General features: G+C 36.8%; 1 protein-coding gene across 3 annotated transcripts in view; it reads left to right on the top strand.

Moving 5' to 3' along the window:
* The first annotated feature begins 1,393 nt into the window (after positions 1-1,393).
* The window catches only part of LOC119787958 (glucocorticoid receptor-like), a 96,262-nt gene continuing 74,601 nt past the window's right edge, over positions 1,394-23,054 (top strand). For 2 of the 3 annotated variants that reach the window (XM_038292051.1, XM_038292049.1), the window contains exons 1-2: positions 1,394-1,857; positions 4,016-5,172. In XM_038292051.1, coding sequence (XP_038147979.1) covers positions 4,025-5,172 — 1,148 coding nt within the window. In that variant the 5' untranslated portion in view covers positions 1,394-1,857; positions 4,016-4,024. Of the gene's footprint in view, positions 1,875-4,015; positions 5,173-23,054 lie in introns of all 3 variants that reach the window. The other variant, XM_038292050.1, reaches the window with a different exon arrangement.

Genomic DNA, 23,054 nt, shown 5'->3' with positions numbered 1-23,054 from the left:
AGAACAGGGCAAGTAAAGTATTTCTGTCAGAGCAACTGCCTGATGAAACAGTAGCAGTGGTGGATGGAGTACACAACAGTAGAAGTTGAGCAAAAGCATTGATACTCATAGTTAAATCTTACTCAACTTTAAGTTAATCGGTCAAACATCTACTCAAGTTAAAGTATTGAAATACTCATTTTTGAAAATACTTATGTATTCAAAAGTACATGCATTTAAAATGACTTATCAGTAATTATCTGTATGATTTGATTTGATTTCAGAGTAATTGTAAAGAACCTTGTAACTTTCAAGTTCCACCTGATGTATTGATGCGTAGAACCACTGCTACAAATTCTACACCACTTCTAAAGAACGTCAGCAAAAAAATAAAGATAGCTATTTTGATTATTTCTTATTTAAAAAACAAACAAAAAGAAAACAGGAGTGATTGATTCTGCTCACAATTTCACTAGACATTTAAGATTTAATCTAACCGTATAATAACAATTATGCTGATGAAGATTCTCAGTCATCCAGGTCATAGTCATTCCGTAAAAGTTTAAAAACAACCCACTGGGCTTGGTTTCCAAGGTTTGAAGATGTTTCGTTTCCCCTCCAGGAAGCTTTCTCAATTCTAATGTCTGGATCCGCAGTGAAAACACTGTGAATAACAATTATGGTAGGCTATATTGCATTAATCTCTATAACATTTTGAAATTGGAATGTTTGGTAAGAAAAGTTGACTCCTCCACCTCCTTTTAAACTGAGTGTTATCTAAGAAAAACATAAACACTACGAAATGTTTACATTATGAATCATATAATATCACAGACTAAGATTTTATGGACTTATCTGTGAAAAGAATCTTCTTCATAGTTTGTTTAAGAAATACAACATGGAGAAACAGGAAATACAGTATGTGTGTGACCTCATCCAAAGGCAGTTGAATCCCCAGCCTCAGTTTATTTCATAAAAATAAAAATTTAAAAGACAGAAAGGGCTCTGGTTTGACTGAATGCGCTCGGCCTCCTAAATTCCACCTTCTTAGGTTAGAGGTGACAATGACAGATTCCGCAGCAGACTGAGCTTCAGTGGGTAAAGGGGCGTTAACCGCCAAGTGCCAAACTCATAGTGAGGTAAAGCTGCTCCCGACAGGCTTTCCAAACAAATCAGGATATCTGTCTTGCTCCTTCAAAGTAAAATAACCTAATCTTGATCAGAGTGAAAAAACAGCAAAACGTGAATATGAATGTGGTCATTGTTTTACATTGATAACAGTTAGGATTAACGATAGGGTTTACGAGCGTGAATAAAGTATTTAAACGACACTGTAAGTCACTCGACTTTTATTTTGAAATACCAAAGCGGAAACGCACCGATAGTTTCGGCTAGCTTGCTGCCACTACACTAATAGATCGCCCTGTCTGAGTTTACAGCTGAGTGGGCCACTGCTCCGCGGCTCTGTTATATAACTTTAATGTTCTCACGGCTCGTTAACCGCTCATAGCGGCAATTCGTTGCAAGTCGCATTTTTGTCGATTCGTTATGGATTAATCCAAACGATCGGGAGCGACTGACTTTTATTGCTCTTATTTTTTTCTCTCCCCTTCTTCCCCCTGTTGCTGACGAGGCGTATTAAAAGTTGTCGACGGATCCAAGAAGCGGCGCTCAAGCGACGCGGCGGCGGAGTTAGAAAATATTGCGGAGATTGTTTTCCTGTCACACGGTCAGAGACGCCGCTGCGAACTGCTGTGGCATTTCAGCGTGAAACACCAGCGCTGCAAGAAGTGACGATTTTTACCGCCTAACATGTTTCATTTCGGGGAAAATTGTTCAGACAGGAGATGACCTAATAATATTTTTCTCTTACTACAGGTAAGGGCTACTTTCAGGTGCAGCTACTTTTTCTTTCTCTCTGGAGGGGGGGTGGTGGGTTAAAAACTGTCAAGTAGGCCGATGAGGAGCGTCCACAGTGGCGCGTGACAAGCGCACTGAGGACCGCGCGCTGAGTGGCACACTTAAACACGCAGGGGAACAGAAGTCACTATTTATTTATTTATTTTTTGAAGTTCGAAGTAGAATTTAGTTTTTTGAAGTAAAACAACATCTCTGAGCATTTGTTCGTCCCCCTAACTGCAGTTTCCCTCCGCAGCCAACAGGTTGCACTAATCTAGAAAAGGTTTTTCTGCTAGATGGAAAAGTACAGTAGGAAAGACGGGAAACCTCAAACTTTACAAACCACCGCTTTTCCGTGACTCTCTTTCCCGCAAAATGCTATTTTTAAGTTATTTGTATTATTTTAATGTTGTTTTTTGTTTATTTATAAACTGTACCTTATGTAATAGCTTTGTTTGCTTTGCAAAAATAGCCATCTTGTATTTATTTAATCGTGTATTCTTAAAACAGTACAAACTAGATCCTGTAAATGTGACTTTTTGTTTTGCTGTTTTCAAATCCGAATTTTTTAACTGTTATTAATTATTTATTTAATCTGAAGTCTGGAAAAATTCTGAAAATGCACCCTGTTTTAATTTATTTATGTATTATTATTATTATTTTTTTTTTTTTGTATTTTAGATTAAAACAAATTTGTGTCTTTTAACTTTTTGTCTGTCCCTTATCCCACTGGTTTAATTTATACTTAAAAAAAAAAAAAAAAAAAAAAAAAAAAAAAAAAAAAAAAAAAAAAAAAATTCATACTAGAAGGCTGGTAATATTGTCTCAGATTGGCAGGGAGGAAGGAAGACAAATTAAAGGCAAAAACTCTCTTTATTTTTTTTTATTTAAGTTAGCTGACAGATCCAATTTATCTTATATATTTTCTGATGGTCTGTTCTGTTTCAACTAAATCAGTTATGGTACATTTTATTTGCTCCTCCAGGCACTTATCTCATATGTATATATATATATATATATATATATATATATATATATATATATATATATATAGATATAGAGATATAGATATAGAGATATATAGATATAGATCTATAGATATAGATCTATAGATATAGATATATATAGATATCTATATCTATATCTATAGATATCTATATATATAGATATATATATATATTAGATGTGTGTGTGATGCAATATTTGAAAGACAATTTTATACTTTTTTACTGCAAAGTGCAAATAATTACATCTTTGCCCAATTGGGGGTATTTTTACTAATCTTAATGCTCTGAAAGACCCTCAATTTAACCAATTAACTCAACTAGCAGTGATTGGGATGTCCTTAGAGTCACAGTAGATATTTTCATCAAAATCCTAAACAAAAGTATCACCTGAATGTTAAAAGAGCATAAAAAGATGTCAGGACTCTCTTTATTCTGCTGTCATTAATTATAAGATTCATTATGATTCAAGGGAGTAAAGGCAACATTGGTATTAAACAAATATGAATTCACAGTGGTTGACATGATCCCCCATTAGTCAAAGGGGAAAAATCAGAACATATTGAATGAGACCTGTTTGCCTTCGCCGACACGCTGTTCTACAGCTTCGGTTTCTGATATGCCACCTAAATTGGTTTGTATTTGACTGTTATGCTTCTGTTTGCTAAAGGAGATAGACACCCACTGAGGCCTGCAGCAAAAGGCCCCTGAGTTGGTTAATCTCTTCCAACAGATGCATGCTATTGCACACACGCTCACTGTAAGTGGTACAGTCAGCAGTTTCACTTGCAAAGCAAGTTTGCGCCTGGGCATGTCTTTCAGTTCTTGACTCTTAAACCAGACAAGAGGTTGCAGTTCTAAGATCAAACATGCACACATTAGTCATTTCTGCACTATAATAGTCCCATAGGACCCATTTGATGCCCTACTTTAACGCTGTTATAGCAATGATAACTCTGTGTTGTCATTTTTATTTGTTAAGGTAAAGATGAATGGACAAGAGGCTGAACTCTAATCAGATATTTTATTGAAACTTTATTGATCACTTCCAGGTTTCTGTTGTCATTTTCAAAGATATTTCATTATTTTCACTTCCTTATAAGTTACCTGCTTTTTGATTATTTTGTTCGCAGAATGACGACATGGATCAGGGAGGACCAAAGCACAATGGTAATCGGAACGACAACCTTACATTTGTAGGACTTGGACCGCAAGTAGTTAGAGACACAGTGGACACACCCGATTTACGGCTTCAATCTGCAATGCATCTACCCGGTCCAGGGTCTATGAATCAGAGCACAGTAGCACCGAATGGACGAGGGGGAACCAAAGACGAGAGGGAGCACTCAGGACTCTTTGAGTCAGATAAGGAGGGTAAAATGAGCAGGATACATAAGCAAGAACAGGATCTATTCAGCTATGGGGACAATTTGCCTTTGCTGAACCAGAGTATTTCTGACTTTGATCAGATGCCTGCCGCTGTCATTAACACATCAGAAAACTCTGTTTTGGGCAACCTACCTTTGCCAGACCTGTTCTCGCAGCAAATTAAGCAGGAGGGGACCTTCTCTCTGCATAAGGAGTTAGGAACTTTTGGTGGACAGACAGGGGCTGCTGCTTACAATTTGGATGACAGAAGCGCTCCGGTACTGGATGATGCAGATATCTGGCAAGATCTGGACCTTCCGAACTCTCTGCCAGAAATCAGCGCTTTTGAATTGGATTCAGAAGTGGCACATTTGGATACTATCCTCCAGGAGAGTAGCGGTGGTGGTGGTGGTGGTCCTGAAAAGTCCCTTTTGGGTAACGGGGCAAACTGTATCGGTTTGAATGGCGCTGAGCAGCAGCAGCAGTCTCCACACCCCCTGGTACAACATCAGCTTCAGCAGCAGCAACAACCTCCGGCGATGCTTTCCAGTGTCATCATAAAGGAAGAGAAGGATCCCGATTTCATCCGCATCCATACCCCTGGTGTGGTTAAGCAGGAGAAGCAGGACGGTGCCGGTTACTGCCAGTCCCAGTGTCTGCAGAGTAGCATGAGCCCTCTGCATGGAGTGGGAAACATGTCTCCCATGGATGTTGGAGCAGGAACTGGATACCACTACAGAGCCAATCCTGGTACAGTAGGCATACAAGACCAGAAGCCTTTTGGCACGTACCAAAACCTGCAAGGAGTCGGAGAGAGCTGGGTAGGTGGGAAGAGGTATGGAGACTCCTCTGGAATTCAAGGCACTAGTGATCGCCTCTCCTCTCCTGGAGCTTTGGGGAATTTTTCTGTCGGATTTCCAAGGTATGAACAGAGTTATTTCTCCAGTCCACCTTTGGTTTGTCTGTTTTCTGTTGGATTTATCTTGCATTAATGAGCTTAGGAAAGGTTTGATTTCTCAGAATTCGATCAATGAAGAATGTTTTTTCAGCTTTGCTTCAGCTTATGACACTCTTTAGCAAAGTCCGATCACTCCTGGGGTGCGGGGCATCTGGCGCTTATCACCTCCCAACGGGCAGAGCCAGTTTGACACACATTCCTCTGCTTTATTCCCATTGTGTCACATTTTTGGAATGCCAAAGATGAACTTTAGGCCCTTTTTCCCCTTTTGTAATGTCAGAGGTCAGGCATAGTCGGAGAACTAGTGCAGACAGATTAGAAGTTGGCTACAGAAAAAAAAAATATATATTTTTTTTAATCTTTGCTTAGGATTTACTTGTGTTTCATTGTCATTGTTTTAAATTCATTCGAAACTCTGCCTAGATACTACCCAAACAAAGAGTTTCCGTTTCATTTGAAAGATTTAACAGTTTCATAAACCGTGACGTACAAGTGAAAGGCCTTTTTTTCTTAAATCATATTTTTCTGACATTGGTGAAGATGCAGCAAGGTTTTTTTTTTTAACACAAAGGAAATGAGCTCTGTGAGAAAGTTGAGGAAGTGCAACTCATTAAGAGGTGTCTGGTGGGCACACCTCACTCTCAGCCCTGTTTAATAACTTTTCAAACACTGTAGTGGAACATTTGAAAAGAGAGAGACTCATTTTAGGCTTTATGAGGCATTTTGTGACGGAGTCGAGGAGAGTAGATGACGAGATGTTATTTAAACGGTGCTCTGTAATAATGCCTTGCTACATTCCTTTAGGTTTGACAAAGTGATACAGTAGATGAACAAAGCGCTCAGCTTCTGTTGGCTCTTAATTATCAGGCTAATATTTGCCGCTGTGTCAAACTTCCAGATCATAGGTATGACATTGTCTCTTTGATGCATGCATGCATGTCACTCATGTGCTAAACGGAAGCCTCGTGATACAAGATCTAGCATACAGAGAATAGAAATGATTGTAACGTTGCATCGTCTACAAGGGGGGAAACGTACTTTATAACTTAAGAAAAGTGTCAGTTTCACTTTATAATGGCATTTGCAAAAGAAATCTAAACTAGTCGCTTATGTCCTGATTTATTAGCTTCTATATATTTAAATTCAATTTATTTTTTTTACTTCGAAAGCCATATATTTCCCTTTTTTTAATGTTCTTTTACTGATCTATTGTTGTTGCCTTGGCTTAGACAGACAATATAAAGTATGAATGCATTACTGTATGAACAACTTGTAGTTTTAGGTTCGAAGTACTTATTATTAAATGTTGTATTTTGTTGCCGTTCTGCTCTGTGCAGTATAACACTAGGTGTATAACATGCTCATACTTGCTGGGCAATTACTTGAGCTATCTGCTAATTAAGTAGACTGTCTAAAGACATAAAAAAAAAATATATAGACCTTTCTTTGGAACTAATGGGAGTTAACAGGAAAAATGTTTGAGTCTTTCAAGCAAAAGGTTATTTCGACCATCAAATTAGCTTTGTTATTGGTGGGCATATTGAGATCATGCATCAATATGTTAACTCAAATTCTCCAATGTACTTGAGATCATGTATTTCAAGGGCTGTAAAAGGAGACCTCGGTAGTCTCTGGCTCTTGGCTAGCTGCAGTAGTCCTGGTCTCAAGAAATCACACATTCACTCACGCAATGTTGTAATGCATGGTGCATTTAGGGGACATAGCCTGAAGAAGCTTGCACCATGATTTGCTTTGTGCATTTCATTTAGCATGAGAACAGATGTACTTAAAAAAGTAATAAAAATGCATGCTCAAAAAAAGTAGCTTCTTTGCAGGGGTGACGGTCCTCTGCCTTAGAGAAAGGCTAAGGAGCTCAAAGTGGAACTGTTGCTTCTTCACATCAAAATCAGTCAGTTGGAGCCTCTGTTTGATGGTTTTTCCTAGCACGTCCCATTGAGGAGAGATCTTGGGCAAGACCCAGAACTGCTGGAGGGACTATATGTACAATCTAACCTATGAACATCACAGGATCACAGAGAGATGTCTGAGTGTCTCTCCTGGACCCTTTAGCTTGACTTTAAATCAGATAATAGAGAGGCAATTTATGGATAAATTGATGAAACTACATTAAAAATCATAGGTCCGCCATTCAACATTTTCCAAATTTATAGCCATGAAGAAAAATGGAAAATAAGAAAAAATATTTGTACTTGAGTTTGATTCATGGAGCCGTTCCTAATACCTTCATCTAGTAGTTTGGTCATTTCCCAGCTGTTGTTCTTTGATCCCAATGCTAGGGAAAGCTCTGTGAATGCAAACACATAATTAACTTAAGCGTATAGATGTTTTAAGTATTAATGTGTGGAATTAGGAGGGGGGGATCTGGTTTAATCCTGCAAGGTTAAGATCAAATGCAATATAATCTGCTCTAACTTGCGTTATATGTCATATGCGTCTCTCAAAATACATCAAATTAAACTCAATGTGGGAACTAAAACAAAAGTAACAGAAACCTTTATTACATTTAAAAGCCCTTTGATTTCCTGCTGCTGCATGTCATTTCATCAAGCATTAGCTAAAGGATAAAAAAAGCCTTGCTCGACTTAAATTAGAAACGTAAACAGAAAAGTAGAAACATAATAAATGTTTTGTTGACAAAATGTATTCTGATCTAGGTATGTTGATACAAAGAAATCAAAAAATATAAAACAAATTTGAATGAGCTTAGCAGAAGCCTTGATTATATTTGATTTTTGGAGTAAAATAGAGTTTTGGAGTTTAATACATGCTTAATGAAAGTAAACATTAAGGCGTGCTGCAGCTGAAATCCGCTTAAAATGATTATTATTTTCTTAACTTTTCTGTTATCTAGTGTCAAAATATTCAGGCTATTTCCAGACTCTTGTTACTTTGCTTTCTGCATCGTTGAGGGCTTTAAAAGGGACTTTGTGTGTGTTTGTGCGCAAACGTGTCCTGCATGGCCACGTGTGCAGGCCTACAATAAAGTAAAAGCTGCCTCCTGCTCTACAAACTGTCAACTGCTGTTCATTATTTTCCCAGTTATAACGAGCACCTACCTGAGCAGATTTTCAGCATACCTCTTTAAAACCCATTATAAGTTTTTCTTTTTGCGTAACTTTAAGATTGCATGGAATGGGAAACTGTTAAACATTCGTTTCGTAATAGATCTTTAATGGTAGAATGTAACACTTAACCATCATAAACAGCATTTTAAAAAAGAGGACGTAATAAAGAACAAATAAAATCACTTTCTGCATTACTTTTTGTTTCATATGCCATCATGTTGAGAAACTCAAATAATTTTCCTTTCTTACAAGTAGTCTGCAAGGCTGCTATAAGGACATGCTTATTAGACTATTTTGTCTTCCCATTTGGTTGCTCCTGAAGCTAAAACAAATCCCATATTAGTCATCGAATATTACAAAAACGGAAACTTAAGGCGTATAAACTATAAAATGTCTCCCAATCCTACATTACCAACAATAGATATATATTTATCCTAAAAGAAACAACTGGCTTTTATGTCTTAAACCTTAAATCCTCAGTTAATTCAGTAGCTAACCCAGAATAGAGGAAATATTAAAAGTATCCAAACAGGCTCTTAGCTTTGCATGCTTTTTTTTTCTCTAGTTGCTCTAAATCTATGTCTAACAGATGTTTGGTGTAAGGATTTTTGCTTGCATACATGGTAGTATGCATATGACATTTGGAATATAATTGTACCATTTTTAGTCTTGTGTGTTTTGAAGGAAATAAAAATATTTCTTGATACAATAGCAATTAAAAAGCAGTACGGTTGAGCAATGAAGGGAACTGTTGCCTTTTACTATAACTGTTGCATTTGAAAAAACATTTCCTTGGCAGCATTCGGAGCCGCTTGTTCGTTTTTGTTGTAGTTCTGAGCCGAAACATCTAATGCTGCATATTTTCACATGTTGCTGCTTGTGAAGACTGCAGATGTCATCTTGTAAGACCATGCAACTGTATTTTCAGAGTTTGTACGTTGTATTATAATGGAATGATAAAGTAGGCCTACCTGAGGAAGACAGTTAAGATGGCATCTATTCAATCACAATTTTTGTTGCTAGAAATATCTCCTTTGATTGAGTTATTTTATCATTACAATTTAGGAGGGATTTATAAAACACCATTTTAAATTTTTTGAGATAAAAAAAAAAAACGTAAAACCCTTTTTTATATGTAATCTATTGTAATTTTATCGTAGGTCTTCCAAGCAAAGTATCAGGAAACCCTGTGCTGGCAGAACTAGGTCAATTTTGTTTATTTAACTTTCTTTCCTGATTTGTGGATCTCATAGAATTTGCCAAAGTTAACCCGTGTTGTTTGAGTTCCTGTTATGTGATATGTTAATGCATTGCCTTCACTGTATGCTGGAATACTCCGCTTATTGCCCATTATTAAATCTTGTGTTTTAGTTTATAGTTTCACTTTTACCTGCTCTTTACTCACTTGTCAGCTCCAAATATCCATTTCTGCCTTTATATGTGTTTTATTTGATTGTTTATTGTGAATGTTATTACTCAGACATTTTTTCTTTCCATTTTCATTTTAGGAATTAAGTATTATATCACCTATCCTGACAGTATAAGAATCAAGAAAAAAAAGCACATTTTGAGAGTTTTTAAGTTTACCAATAACCCCTTGGATGAGACTTTGACAGCTTATTCCCAGTCTGTGGTGTCCAATTTCCAATAGTGATTTCTCAAATATTCTAAAAACAGCCTCCACAAGGTTTAGGCATGTGTTCATAGTTGCTTTATTCCATCCAAAAGGTGCCCCATAATGTTGAAGTTAGTTCTCTGTAAGCAGATTAACTTGATCTAGGGCTGCAACTAACGATTATTTTGCAAACAAATTAATGTGTTGATTATTTTTCCTAATTGAACGATTAATAATCAGATAACCAAAGGTCCTGAAAGAAGACTTTTTATTAAATTAAGCCAGGTGAATCTAAAACTTTTCCACTTAAAGAGTTCTGGATAGAGCATATTGACAGACAATTTTTTTCCACCTTAAATGCAAAATGTTTATATATATATTAGGGATGGAACGGTTTATGAAAACCGTCTGAACCGTTCGGTTCGACTGTCTCGGTTCGGTTCGTGTGTGTTGCGTTCGGTTCATGTGCTGCTCCTTTTTCTCATAGAGGAAGCGTTTACACTCCAGAGCAGAAGGTGGCAGTACTGCGACTAAAGCCAACCACCACTAGTAAACAAGAAGAAGAAGCGAAGCAGCTTAGCCGGGTGTAGCAGAAAAAAATCAGTTGTTGTGGAGAATTGTGTGGGTATGGTGAGTGGGGAAGAACAGGAGTTGGAAGACGCGCCAGCAGCACTTTATAGGTCTGCTGTATGGGACCACTTTGCATTTAGAGTGATCTACGATGACGGCGGAAAGAAAGTTGTGGATAAAAGTGCAACAGTGTGCAAGCATTGTGCAACACGTATTGTTTATGCTAACAGCAACACGACCAACATGTCATGCTAACCCCGAAATCCCACATACTCCGTCAGCGCTCCGCCCCGCTGCACTCCAGACCAGATTGTAGAGGGCATGCGCAAGATGATTAAATTCAAAGCAGCAAAACATGTGGAAATTAACCATGGTTTCAGCGGATCATTAAAAATAGTTACAGTTCATACATTTTTGGGGATTTTTTCATTTTAATTTTCTCATTAAATTTTTTATAATTTTTGTTATTTTCGGTGTAACAATAAACATATACCGAAAAAACCGTGACCACGAAACCGTGAACCGAACCGTGGATTTTGTGAACCGTTCCACCCCTAAAATATATATATATATATATATATATATATATATATATATATATTTAAACAATTTTGATATAATTACTGCTCTAAGTGGGTTGCTAATCAGTCTCTATACTCCAGTTAACAATGAATCAGTTACTGACTTAGTTGATGAATTATTTCAATAATCGATTAATCGCGATTAATCTGATTGATTGTTTCAGCCCAACTTGATCCAAACTAAAGTTTATCCGAAAGGAGCCATGGAAGTGATTATTTAGTCTTTCATAGTTGCTTTAAAAGGATTGTTTCGATTTACGTTCATACACAGCCCTTTATTTATGAAAAGGTCCGCTCTTGTTTTTGTTGTTCTGAAGCTTATCTTTCGCCTGTCTCTGTGGAGTTGACCCACCCTCCCTCTTTTGAGCTGCATGTACAGAGTCTTTGAAGGAGGCTTAGGTTTGGGGTCAGAGGTTAGAGAGTCAAAGGAGGTTGAGGCCTCTAAGCAGCCTAGCCGCTTCCTTTAATAAGGCTGTTCTGTTGCCTGCTGGCTTGTTTATCACCTTGTTTGGTCTTGTGTTCATATTAACCTCTTTTGTATAGGCCATATGACTGATTTAAGGTTCTTTACATGACAAAGCGATCTTTTTTTACCATTTCCAGAAAAAAAACCAAAAAAAAAACCCACAATGGACATGTTGGATTATTACGCAGATATCTTTAGTAATCAAGTGGTTTGCATAGTTATTAAGTAGCACTTCGCATATCATACCACGTTATTTCTAAAGCCATCAAAATACAGCATGCCCACTAAAGTGGGACACAGATAGTATTTAATTAAAAGTGAGATGTCATTGAAAAATATGTATTTCGTAATTTTTAAAACTTTACATTTGCTTTTTTAAAAGTTTGTAGGACATTTATGTGTTTTATTTGAATTTTGAAAATAGACAATTAAAAGAAATGTATATTATATGATATATAAATGTATTTGTAATGGCAAATATTTAATATTTAAAATGTTAAATCAGCCTGATGCATCCAATAAAAGGGTGATGATTACAGAACACTGATTTGGTTTGAAACATTCGGTTTGAAATGCCAAACTTAACATCAATGCCTAACACAATAGCCACTTAGGACAAAAGTAAAACCAGCGATGTCACCAGCTATGAGTTGAGTTAGTAAAGCTAAGATTTGGATGATGATTTATCCAGTTAGGACGACATATTCAGGAGAAGTGATGTTTGGGAGAAGTAGATGGGTATCTAACAAACCAGCATTCTAAGACAGAATTAAGAGCGTATGCTAGTGAAGATTCTCAGTCATCCAGGTCATAGTCATTCCAAAAAAGGTTAAAAAAGTTAAAGAAAAAAAAAACACTGGACTTTGTTTTCCAGGTTTGAAGAAGTTTCGCTTCCCATCCAGGAAGCTTTTTCAAATCAAAATGTCTGGATTAGTGTTGAGTTCCAGGCTTATAGAGTGGCACAAACAACAGCCTTGTTATGGTTTAGAAAACATGCAAATTAAACCGAAAAAAACAGGTCCACCCCTTAGTAATCGGGAGTCATTGAGGTTGTTGTTGGCCTAGAATACCCCATACTGGCCTATGCCTCTGATAACGAAGCTTTTGTTTGGGCTACTCTATAAAGGTTGGAACTCAACGCTAATCCAGGCATTTTCAATTGGAAAAACCTTCAGGATGGAAGCGAAACATCTTCAAACTTGGAAAACAAAGTCAATGGATTGTTTTTTAAGCTTTTAAGCGTACTTTTGTAAGCCTACTCAAGTCCCAACAGTGGACAAGTCACGCTTGTCAGAGAAAAGAGGCTTTTAATGCAAACAAATTCTTGCTGGAATTATTAATTTGCATTTCCTTCTGTTTCTGACCAGCTTTTTTCCATACTCTGATTCTCACTCCCTCATTTCCCCTAACACCTGACACCAAAGCACTAGATGTTATAGAGCTGTTCAAGGATTATGCAAGCAAAATTTTCTCTGCATTATAATTATATTTGCTCCTTAGGATTTAACTGCATTAAAGTAATAGAACTGTACATTTCTCTTTAAAGAGATTATTTTCCATTTCAACTCTATAAGTCCGTTTTCGTTTGTCTCTTAAGTCACTTTAAGCCACTAATATGATGTTTGGAGCTGCGTGATATCAGAAAAACACTTAATTGTTGTACTATATTGTCATGGTGCTGACATTTTCGTTTAAACTTTTCTCTTTTCAATAAAACTCAGTTCTTTTGTCGCTCTTTAGTCTAAATATATATGCTTCTAGTGTAGGCTCTAAGAATAGTTAGTCTATGTATCTGGCAAAGTATATGATCAACAGGCAAAGCTTAAATGCCTTAACTATATTAGTATATGAGACTTTTATCAAAGAATAAATATATGATTATATAATACATGTCTTAAGCATCCTTTACAGTTGGGATATTGTACAAAGGAAAATTATATTTATTATTACACATCTACATACTGTGCATCTGTAACGGTTCTATAGAAATGTTTGATATTTAGATATTAGGTGCAGTAAAAGGTTCTCCTTCATTTGACTCTGAGACAGAGAAATTATATTTTGCCGCCACTAATTATTGCTGTAAGACAGTATTTTCATAGCCTGGGTGCCATTCCGAACTTAGTCCCGCCCACAAAGTTTGAGGTCGGGGAAGTTCGGTCTGGCTCTGCTCCATAGTAGCGCGAGTATTATCGCCCACTGTCAGGCGATCCAATCAAATTGTCAGGGCGGGCTTTATACGATGATGGACAGATGACAAACAGTAACGTAATCAACCACGTGACCAATGCGCGCTTGGGTGACAACAATAATGGCTGCTGCTGGAGAGTTGAGGTGAGTAGATTCTGCTATTAGGTCTGTTCTAGAAGATATCGACAGCAAATTAATTTTAAAAGAGGAACAGAGAAACGCGATCAAGTCTCATATTCTTATTATAGGCGTGAAACTGCACGCTTTGATTTTTGTGGACAACAACTATGCCTCGCTTAACATACGTCACGCACTCCGTTGCTCTTATTGGTTGTAGGTCTATCCAATTGAGTGCAGAGGCATTTTTTTTCCTGGTTCGTTTGAAACACGCCCCATAATCACAGCTCTATGGAGCAGTATCAGACTCATATTCTGCCTAGAATTGAGTCGGACTACGTCAGGCTAGTATTTTCATGCCTCATTGATTTTACTGTTGAAGCTGAGGCTTTAACTACGTTTCCATCATCCCTTACAGTATTTCCTGTTGTTTGTTGCCAAGAATCAAAGATTCTAGGTAATTCGTAATCCTGGAGAAAAAGGATAAAATAAATGTGTGTCCTGTGAAGAAAGTATTTGTGGAGTGTGATAGATCTGTTGTCATAATCCCTCCAAGCTCAATCACGTTTTCTGCATTTGCAGAAATTCTGCATATATATATATATATGTGTATGAATATGTATGGAAGCTGTTACTGAAAAAGCTTATTTTGTTCAGAAAACTTTAAATTTTCTGACGTTTTTTGATATTCCCCTCAATAGTACTTTTAATTTTTTTTTTACCTAATTGCAGCAAGTATTTGACTTCCTCTACTATGCTGATATGAAAAGAAAATGTATATAAAGTAAACTGTGATTGGATATGTCTGCAGTGAGCATAAATATAACAAGTCACTCACTGTACGTCAAACAGGATTGGGCTTGTTGTGTTTGGCAATGAATCGATCAGGAAACAGGAAGTGTCGAGTCTAAAGGCTGTAGTGGCTCTGTCTGATGGGCCCTCCATCTCTTTGCCACGGCAGATTTGCAAAAGTAGTAATAATCTGAGTAGATCGGGATGGGAAAGTTACATTCAGTCAGAAAGTTTTGATGCCTCACTTGTGCTTTTAAGATTACTATTTAATACTTTGCAGCATTGCATCAGATCCTCTTCTTTTTTGTTTTATATACAGGAAATGCTTAGCCTGGTACACACTTGTTTTAGGATTATCTGGAATATTTGAAACAGAAACTTCTCCAGACATTTTTACATAAAGTTTTAAAAAGAGATTTTGGAGTAAAGACATGAGCTTGTCTGAGGGTTTTCCACAGGAAACTGGTTTTGTGGAGGTGTCGGTGCAACCTATCACCGCACCACCACACACACTCATGAAACGCTGCCTTTGTTACTGGGTCGATGGCAAAAAAGAGAAACTCAAAAAAGCCAACGACCATTCTGTAGGAAACTAAAACAAATGAAGAATGGTTTTATTATTGAGGCTGAATTCCTTTAATTCTATGTTTACGTTTTTATAAACGTAAGTATTTTTAGTGTTGATCAATATAAGTGCATTAATTTTCCATTTTAAGATGTGTCTTGCATTTTAAATAAGTTACAAAGTATTTTTATGTGACTACATGTTGAATTGTTTTATTTGTGAATAGTTTTATTGTGCCCACGGCATGTCGATAGCTTAGATTTAAGTCTGGTTTACAATATCTTATCTTAAAACACTGTCATGTTTTATACATGGTCCCTGAAAAATAAATAACCTAAATTTAAAATACAATTTTTTTTTTTTATCTCATACCGTCAAAATTAAACCCCTACTTCTTTTTTTCACAGAATGCCATAAAAATACAGACTCTGTCATTGTTGATCAATTTTGTACAAAGTAAATTCTTTACATTTGAAGCCAAGTTTTAGTTTTTTGGGTCTCAAATCAGAGTAAAATATCTACTAATAGCAATGTTTTCTAACAAAGTTTTGCTTTCTTTTGTTCAGGACTTTACAGAGACGTAAAAGATCAACAACATAAAACAAGAAAGTTTTAGATTAAATAAATTATGTTATGTTTCAGCAGTGTGTTTTTGAATATTAATATTTATGTTATATTTTCATTTATTTAAACTTCATTTATGAAAGCCAATTATTTTTAAAATCATTTTTTGGACATAAAAACACTCAATCAGAAAACAACTTATAATGCAGTGCCTTGCAAAAATTCAAATGCCTCTTAAACTTTTGGATAACTTGCACCCATCCATTGTCAATACCCCACTTATCATTGCAGAGTAGCTTTGGGATAGTTGCCTATCTCCGTCAGTTATGGGGTGAATTTCAGGGTACACCTTGGACAGGTGTCAACTTAAACACAGATTTAATATTTTCTGAGATTAAAACCAACATATGTTAATTTTATTGTTAATAAATGTGAAGTCCAAGGAAAATGACAGCTTTATTGGTGGTTTGCATACTTGACTTGGTTTCAAATTTCACTTTCATCTTGAAAAACAATTTATTTTGGTATGTGGCGAACAACAATAAGGTGCAGTACCCTGTCAAACCACAAAGAAATAAATGGTCTGGATGAAACAAATTATGTTGATCATAAATTTTTTTTTTTTTTTTTTTTTATACTAACAGGCCATAACGAAAATGAGCTTAAATGAAACTAAACTAACAAGTCTATTTTTAAAATGAATGAATAAAAAGTAGAGATAAATGCAAAAAAGTAAGGGTTTGAGAAAAATGTTGTCTTAAAAGCAGTCTAGTAAAGCTTAACAAAATGTCTATTTAAAGTTATAGTGGAGGATTTTCTTTTTCCAGGTGGATCATCAAAATAAGTGGTCCTCCTAATTGTCAATCATTCTGGTGATATGTTTACGTGAGGCTGTCCTATGCGCTCGTCACAATTTTCCCTTACTAGTGGTGAGTCTGACAGAGTGGAAAACTTGCAAATCTTCTTTTGGAAAGTAAAGTTTTTTGAGTGATGCATATAGCAACTTTAAAACAACTTTTTCCACTATACCTTTAAGTACTAAAGCAAAGTATTTGCACTTTGTTACTTGACACCTCTGGTAGGATCTGGGGGAACTTTGCTGTTAAGTCTCTAACTGCACACTATAGGTCTTTGTCTTCTTTTCCTAGACCTCACCGGCCCTTAAATGTGCTTAAAAATCTCTCCATAAATAGTTATGGAGAAGACAGGTGGCAGGTCCAACGTGGCAACATGTCTGCCTTGAATTTGATCGCAAACCATGGACCAAATGGCCCCTAGCAATCCTTTTTGGTACATCTGGTGCATAGCACATGTGGCCCTGAAGGTCAGGAATGTTAACTGCTTGAACATTTTGTTTTCTTACACCTTTTCTATAGCTGTTTTATCCCATTTCTGCAACTATATTTCTAAAAGATCTTTAATTACATAATAGGCTTCGGAATTAACATTTTTCTTTTTTTCAATATTGCCATTTAGGTTACGTTCACAGTGCAGCCTGAAGTGACCTAAATACGATTTTTTTATTTATTTATTTTTTTTGGCCCATTTGCGACTGTATCTGATCTTTTCATTACAGTTTGAACAGCGCAGATCCGTTTTTTCCAATGCGACCCAGGCCGCTTGGCTATGTGGTCCTGAATCCAATCCGAATCTGATCTTTTCAGATGCGACCTGTGTCTGAACGGCCAGGTCACATCAATCCGACTTGGAACACCATTAATACCCGACAAAGGTCACTATTGTGGTTCTTGCTATGAAGACAAGAAAAACAACAACAACCATCGCAACAACAAAGATCGCTAGATGCGCTCTGGGACTATCATCCATGTTTACTTGCATAAACACAGAACACGCTTGCTTGTGACGTCATTGCGTCCTCTACTGCGCATAGGAACGCTTGCGTTGTATGACTGCAGTTCACACAGGAGATCATATAAAAGTCACATGTATTTGGAAATTTACAGTAACGCAAAAAAATCAGATTTCACAAAAAATTCGGAATTGAGCCTCAAGGCCTGCAGTGTGAACGTAGCCTTAGTTGTTTGCCTACTAAATATAAATGGGCAGTGTTTGGAAGGTGAAAACACTTTGGCATTTCTGTTGCTCTTTCGACCACAAAACAGCAATAAAACTGTTTAAAAGCTGTCAAAACTAAATTTTTTGTTTGTGAATTTTAATGACCAATGAGCAGAAAATGCATGATAACTTTAGGTTAAAAATACAATACTGAACAATTAGCTGCACCGTGCAGCAGATAGATTGCCTTCTGCTGGGTTCATAGTTCCTGGATTGGTAACTCATCCCAAGCTCTGTTATTTCAGGAGAACTACAATAATTTTTTTCAAACAGTGGGATGTTTTCTCAATATGGGAAAAACAATATTTCTGAAGTGGTTATTTCTTAGTCATTTACTTGTCTTGACTTCCCTCGATAGAACTGTTTTCCATTAGTTTTCATTCTGATCAAACAAACCAAAGTTTCAGAAATGTTATCCTTTTGGTTATGCTTTCTGAGAAAAAGTCCAACAACACTAACAGACTTTCATACTAACTAGGCATTATCACAACTCTAATAAATTCTCCAACGTGATTTAACTTGCTTTGGAGATCATGAGTCAAGTGAGGGAATTTCCTGTAAGCAAAAGGGGGAAAAAAAACAAGCAAGCATTGCTTTCTGCCTTCCTACAAATTCATTTTTTCCTCTTCAGCCAATTTGCCATGCTGTTTGGTTTTTCACAAAACTCCAGACATTCTCTACTTTTCTCGGCTTTTGGGTAGCCAGCTTTAAGGGTCATGTGTTCAGCTAGAAGCGAAACCTGTGAGACTGCAGGAGGAAAACTAAATATTTTCTCTACACACTTTACTTGCCCTCGCAGTGTTTCACGTTGAAATAAAGGAAAACTCGTCTGGGTGTGTCCGGGTTTGACAGCCAGAGTTCAGGGTTCAGCAGTTTGTTTTCCACTGCAGAACCAGAAGGAGAAGCAGTTCGAATTAAAAGGGTTTTCATTCCTCCTAAGGGTTCTTGCATATTTTTTTGAGCTCTCCAAAATGTAGTAGCAAACTGTGGAAATATGATTTTCTGCATGATTAACTCATGGCCATTTTGCAAGAATAGCATTTTGTGCAGATTTCAGCATTTACCGAGAATTGTATCCCAACATGTGAGAGAGAGGCCTAGATCAGGATTATGGGCTTTCTTTTCCTACCCCTGCTGTTCTAGCAACAAGGGTTAAGGAGTTTTCTTGACACATGATCAGTGTGAGCAGGATGACAGTGTTACCAAGGAGACTGTCAGCAGGGGGTCACAGGTTCAAGCCCTTTGAACAGCAACCTGCCACCTATTCAAGTCCAAGAAACTTAACCAGCCGCTCCAGCTAAAAGCCATTGTTCTTTGTATTTATCTTTGTGCAAGCTCGTGAAACCTGGAGACCATTTGCTATGTCTTTAAATTGGAGCAAACTGCATTGAATTTTGCATGTAACTTGTCTAAAAGTACTGAATGTCTTTATAAATGAGAGATGATTTTGGAGCTAGTGTATTATAATATTTTTTGTCTTATTATTATTCTGAACAGATAAAGTTAAAGAAAGAAAATAGTTTTTTTTATTTAATATGAGCTACATTAATTCAGAATGTTTTCATGCTATTTTTTTAAATGCCACTTTTTTATGCTGATGTTTATTTTGCCAATCTTTTTGTTTAGTTGATTTTACAAAATAAAAGTCCTTTGCAGAGCTTAAGAGATTTTCATTGGGTGTCACAAATGGTATGTGCCCCTCATGCAAAAGTTTGTAAACATTGTTATAGTCCCGTATTGAATGGGTATTATACATATATTTGCAACACTTTTTAATGAATTTCTATGTTTTTGTGGGGTGGAATGTAAAACGAAATCGATGGATCTTTGATCAGCCTTGGTTATAATATATGTTGCCACCAGGCAGGCAGCACAGCGGACCTTGTGCCCTTGGTGAGTAAATGATTTACCTGAGCAAGGTTACTGTACATGCAGAGAACAAACACTGAACCTCTGAAGCTCTTAGCCCGTCTCGCTCTTTACGTAATTATATGATCCATGACGGGTTGTTTTAAAAAAAATTATGTCAGTGGCCTAATTTATAAGTAATATAGGGAGTTTCAGTTCGTGTTTGATGTAGCTGGTACAGTGTTTCTCCTCCGTCTGCCGGCTGTTTGTGTCTGCCCACTTAAAGGATCTGTACCTGAAATGGAAAACCGTTAGAAACGCCTGCCAGAATTGGTTTTCAGTTTCTGGGACAATAGAAACTTTGCTTGTAGTCCTACTTTGGTGTTTTATGTTGTTGTTTTTTAATGACACACACACAAAAAAAAACCTTACATTTTCCGTAAATAAACCAATGTTACAGTTTTACTGGCACTCATTGCAAAATTCTTAAGAAAAGAACCACCAGCAATAACTAACCAGTTGATTGAGGGACATGTGTTCTCCATCATTTAATCATGGTTTGAAATAGTTTTTAAATTGGTAGGGAAGTCATGTTTAAACGTCAAATCATTCTGTCTTAAACATGTATATAAATGTACTCTTTATCAGATGATATCGTCCCAAAATTTAGAACATTTCTATAAAAGAAATCCTGTCTTAAAATCTGTGGGGGTTTCTTTCGTTATCTTATGCAAGCCAGTAAGTTATAAGTCAGCTTGTACACCTAAATTCAGCCAGTCATATATCAACGATCATCTGTCAATCACATTTTTTTGGCCATAGCATCTTGATTCATATGTCGCAGCTAATATACGCAACGGTTGAAATAAGAATCATTTACTTTACCACTAAGTTCTGTCCCAGTGTTCACGGGGATGGACGTCTGTGTCTTCGGCAGGCGTAGAGCTAACGGAACTGGCAGAGTTAGGAGGCAAGGGCTCAAACATCTACGGCTGTAAGCCTTCTACACCAAACCAAGCTTCTGCCGCCCTGTATCCTCTTCCACAACATCTTCATCCTCGCTTTCCTCCTCTAAATAAAAAAAGTATGACGGAGAAGACTCATCCACGACCTCCGACACAAAACAACACTCAACTTTCATGTTTCCACTGTCCATAGCCACAGTGTTGTTTCTAAGTCACCAATTTAGTGCTACTTGGTCCCAATGGAATTTCCCATTGAAAACCTACTAGCACTAAGTTGCTAACTGGTTAGCAAGATGCTTCCGAGAAACCGACCACAACAAACCTTCCACCACAACAATCCCTTCCCCTTGACAAACGACCAATCACTTTATTAACTCGTGTCAAGTCCGTCACTGCTGGGGAGAATTCGTAAATGCAGCGGTTTGAACAGCCGTTTTCCTATGACTTTAAAGGTGTCGTGCTTCTTTATAAGAGTTCATGCTTCTCTTTTTGTGATACGTTTCTCAGTCCCTGAGCTCCTAAAGCTGCTTTGATTTAAAGTGTCGTGGTCGTTATGTGGATCCACCATATGTTGGTGTCAGTACTTGTGAAGCAGAAAGAGTTTAAACTTTCTCAAACAAACTAAGACAGCAGCTGCGTGACCCGCCTGGTCACTGGTGTTTGACTGGTGTCTACGGAAGATAAAGCTAAAGAAATGTTTTTTATTTTTTTTATTTGCCAGGTTTCTGGCATCCCTTTACTTTGGTTCATTTATTGATGAAGGAACATGGAGGCACCTCTCAATCGGCTCTCTGTTATCCTTTAAAATAGACACTCCTCTATGTCTGAAGTTTTTTCTATTTTCAGCTCAGCCAGTGGTAAGGCAAGGCCACATTTCCTTCAGAATCTCTTAGCTTGTTGTATTTATGTTCATTTCTATTAATTACAACAGAAGTTTGGTCAATTCATTAATAAACTTAAAAGGCCTTTGTTAGTTAGTTATTGAAGAAGTATTACGGAGATTTCCTTTTTTTTTTTTTTTTTTTCTTATAAATTACCATTCAGGAACTACTCTTGCAACTTTCAGATTTGGTCAACTTTGGAAAAACTATAATCAGAGCAGATTAAGTTATAAAAAAAAAAAATTAAGTTCTTTTACCTGAATGAGTGAGTGATTCTTCCACATGTACCAGAACGGTATTTTATTCCCTTCCTTAAAAACAAAACAAAACACAATTTTAAGATAATCAATTTGCTTGTCTTGTCACCAATATTTATTTTATAGAAAATGTAACAAGTGTCCTGCTTGCTTTAATACACTTTTATGGATGGTTGTGAAGAATTTTTGTCAAAAAAAGGTTTTCATTGATGGTGAATCATTATAAGAGACTAATATAAATTAGTTAAGAATGGTTAGTTTTTGTTGTTTGTCTTTTAGCTGTGGGCCTCCTGACGGTGTGCTAACACTGCCACACGCATTTCAAAAGCTCCAAGGATAATGAGGCAACGCTGGAATGACAGAATGGCTGTAAATTTAGATTTTTATAGCATGTTGGTACTCCATGGCGAAGTTATAAAAGTTATGAGGTTGGATGGCTGTTTACGTGACAGCCAGGACGGTGGGGGGGACATACAGAAGAGCTACTGCATCATAGAGGCCAGGAACTTAGTTAATAGAGTTAAAATATTTTTAGAGTTGTTCTTTTGCAAGTATGTCATATAAATTGCATCAGTGTTTCTCAAACACAACTTAATACCTTTTAGCATACTGATCTTGCTTTGTGTTTTAACTGGTTTAAAGCATCCACACATTTCAGGATAACTTAAACCTTACTTGGTTAAAAGAAAAGGAACAGTTTTATTTTAAAAACTTGAAAGCAAAAGTTTCCATATATCTCACAGTATAGCTTTTAGCCTTATATTGCTGTATAACCAATAAATAACCAATAATAATATGTGTGTATATATATATATATATATATATATATATATATATATATATATATATATATATATATATATATATATATATATATATATATATATATATTAGGGCTGCAACAACGAATCGATAAAAATCGACTTTTAAAAGCGTTGGCAACGAATTTCATCATCGATTAGTTGTGTCGCGCGATTATTGCGTCATCCGCTGCACCGTCATCACTGCCTCTTGACTGAAAGAGGAAGGAAAAAAAATACGGCAGAGCGAGTCAGCGCCGCAGGAGCAGTGTTGCCAACTCCGCGACTTTTCAGACCCCTCCAGCGACTATTTTTCAAAAAAGCGACTAGCGACAAATCTGGCGACTTTTTTCGGTGTCACTGGTGGCTTTTGGAGACTCTTACGTGAAAGCATGTATCATTCCTACTCTGCCGTTGGGCGCCTCCCCCACCCCAACCGCGTTTTCCCGCAGGAGTCCCTCTCAGTCAGAGCC

The sequence above is a fragment of the Cyprinodon tularosa genome, unplaced genomic scaffold (genome assembly GCF_016077235.1).
Source record: "Cyprinodon tularosa strain WSP-4 unplaced genomic scaffold, ASM1607723v1 ctg307, whole genome shotgun sequence".
Taxonomy (NCBI): domain Eukaryota; kingdom Metazoa; phylum Chordata; class Actinopteri; order Cyprinodontiformes; family Cyprinodontidae; genus Cyprinodon; species Cyprinodon tularosa.
The sequence above is the reverse complement of the archived record's forward strand: the minus strand, read 5'-3'. Positions and strand labels throughout refer to the sequence as shown.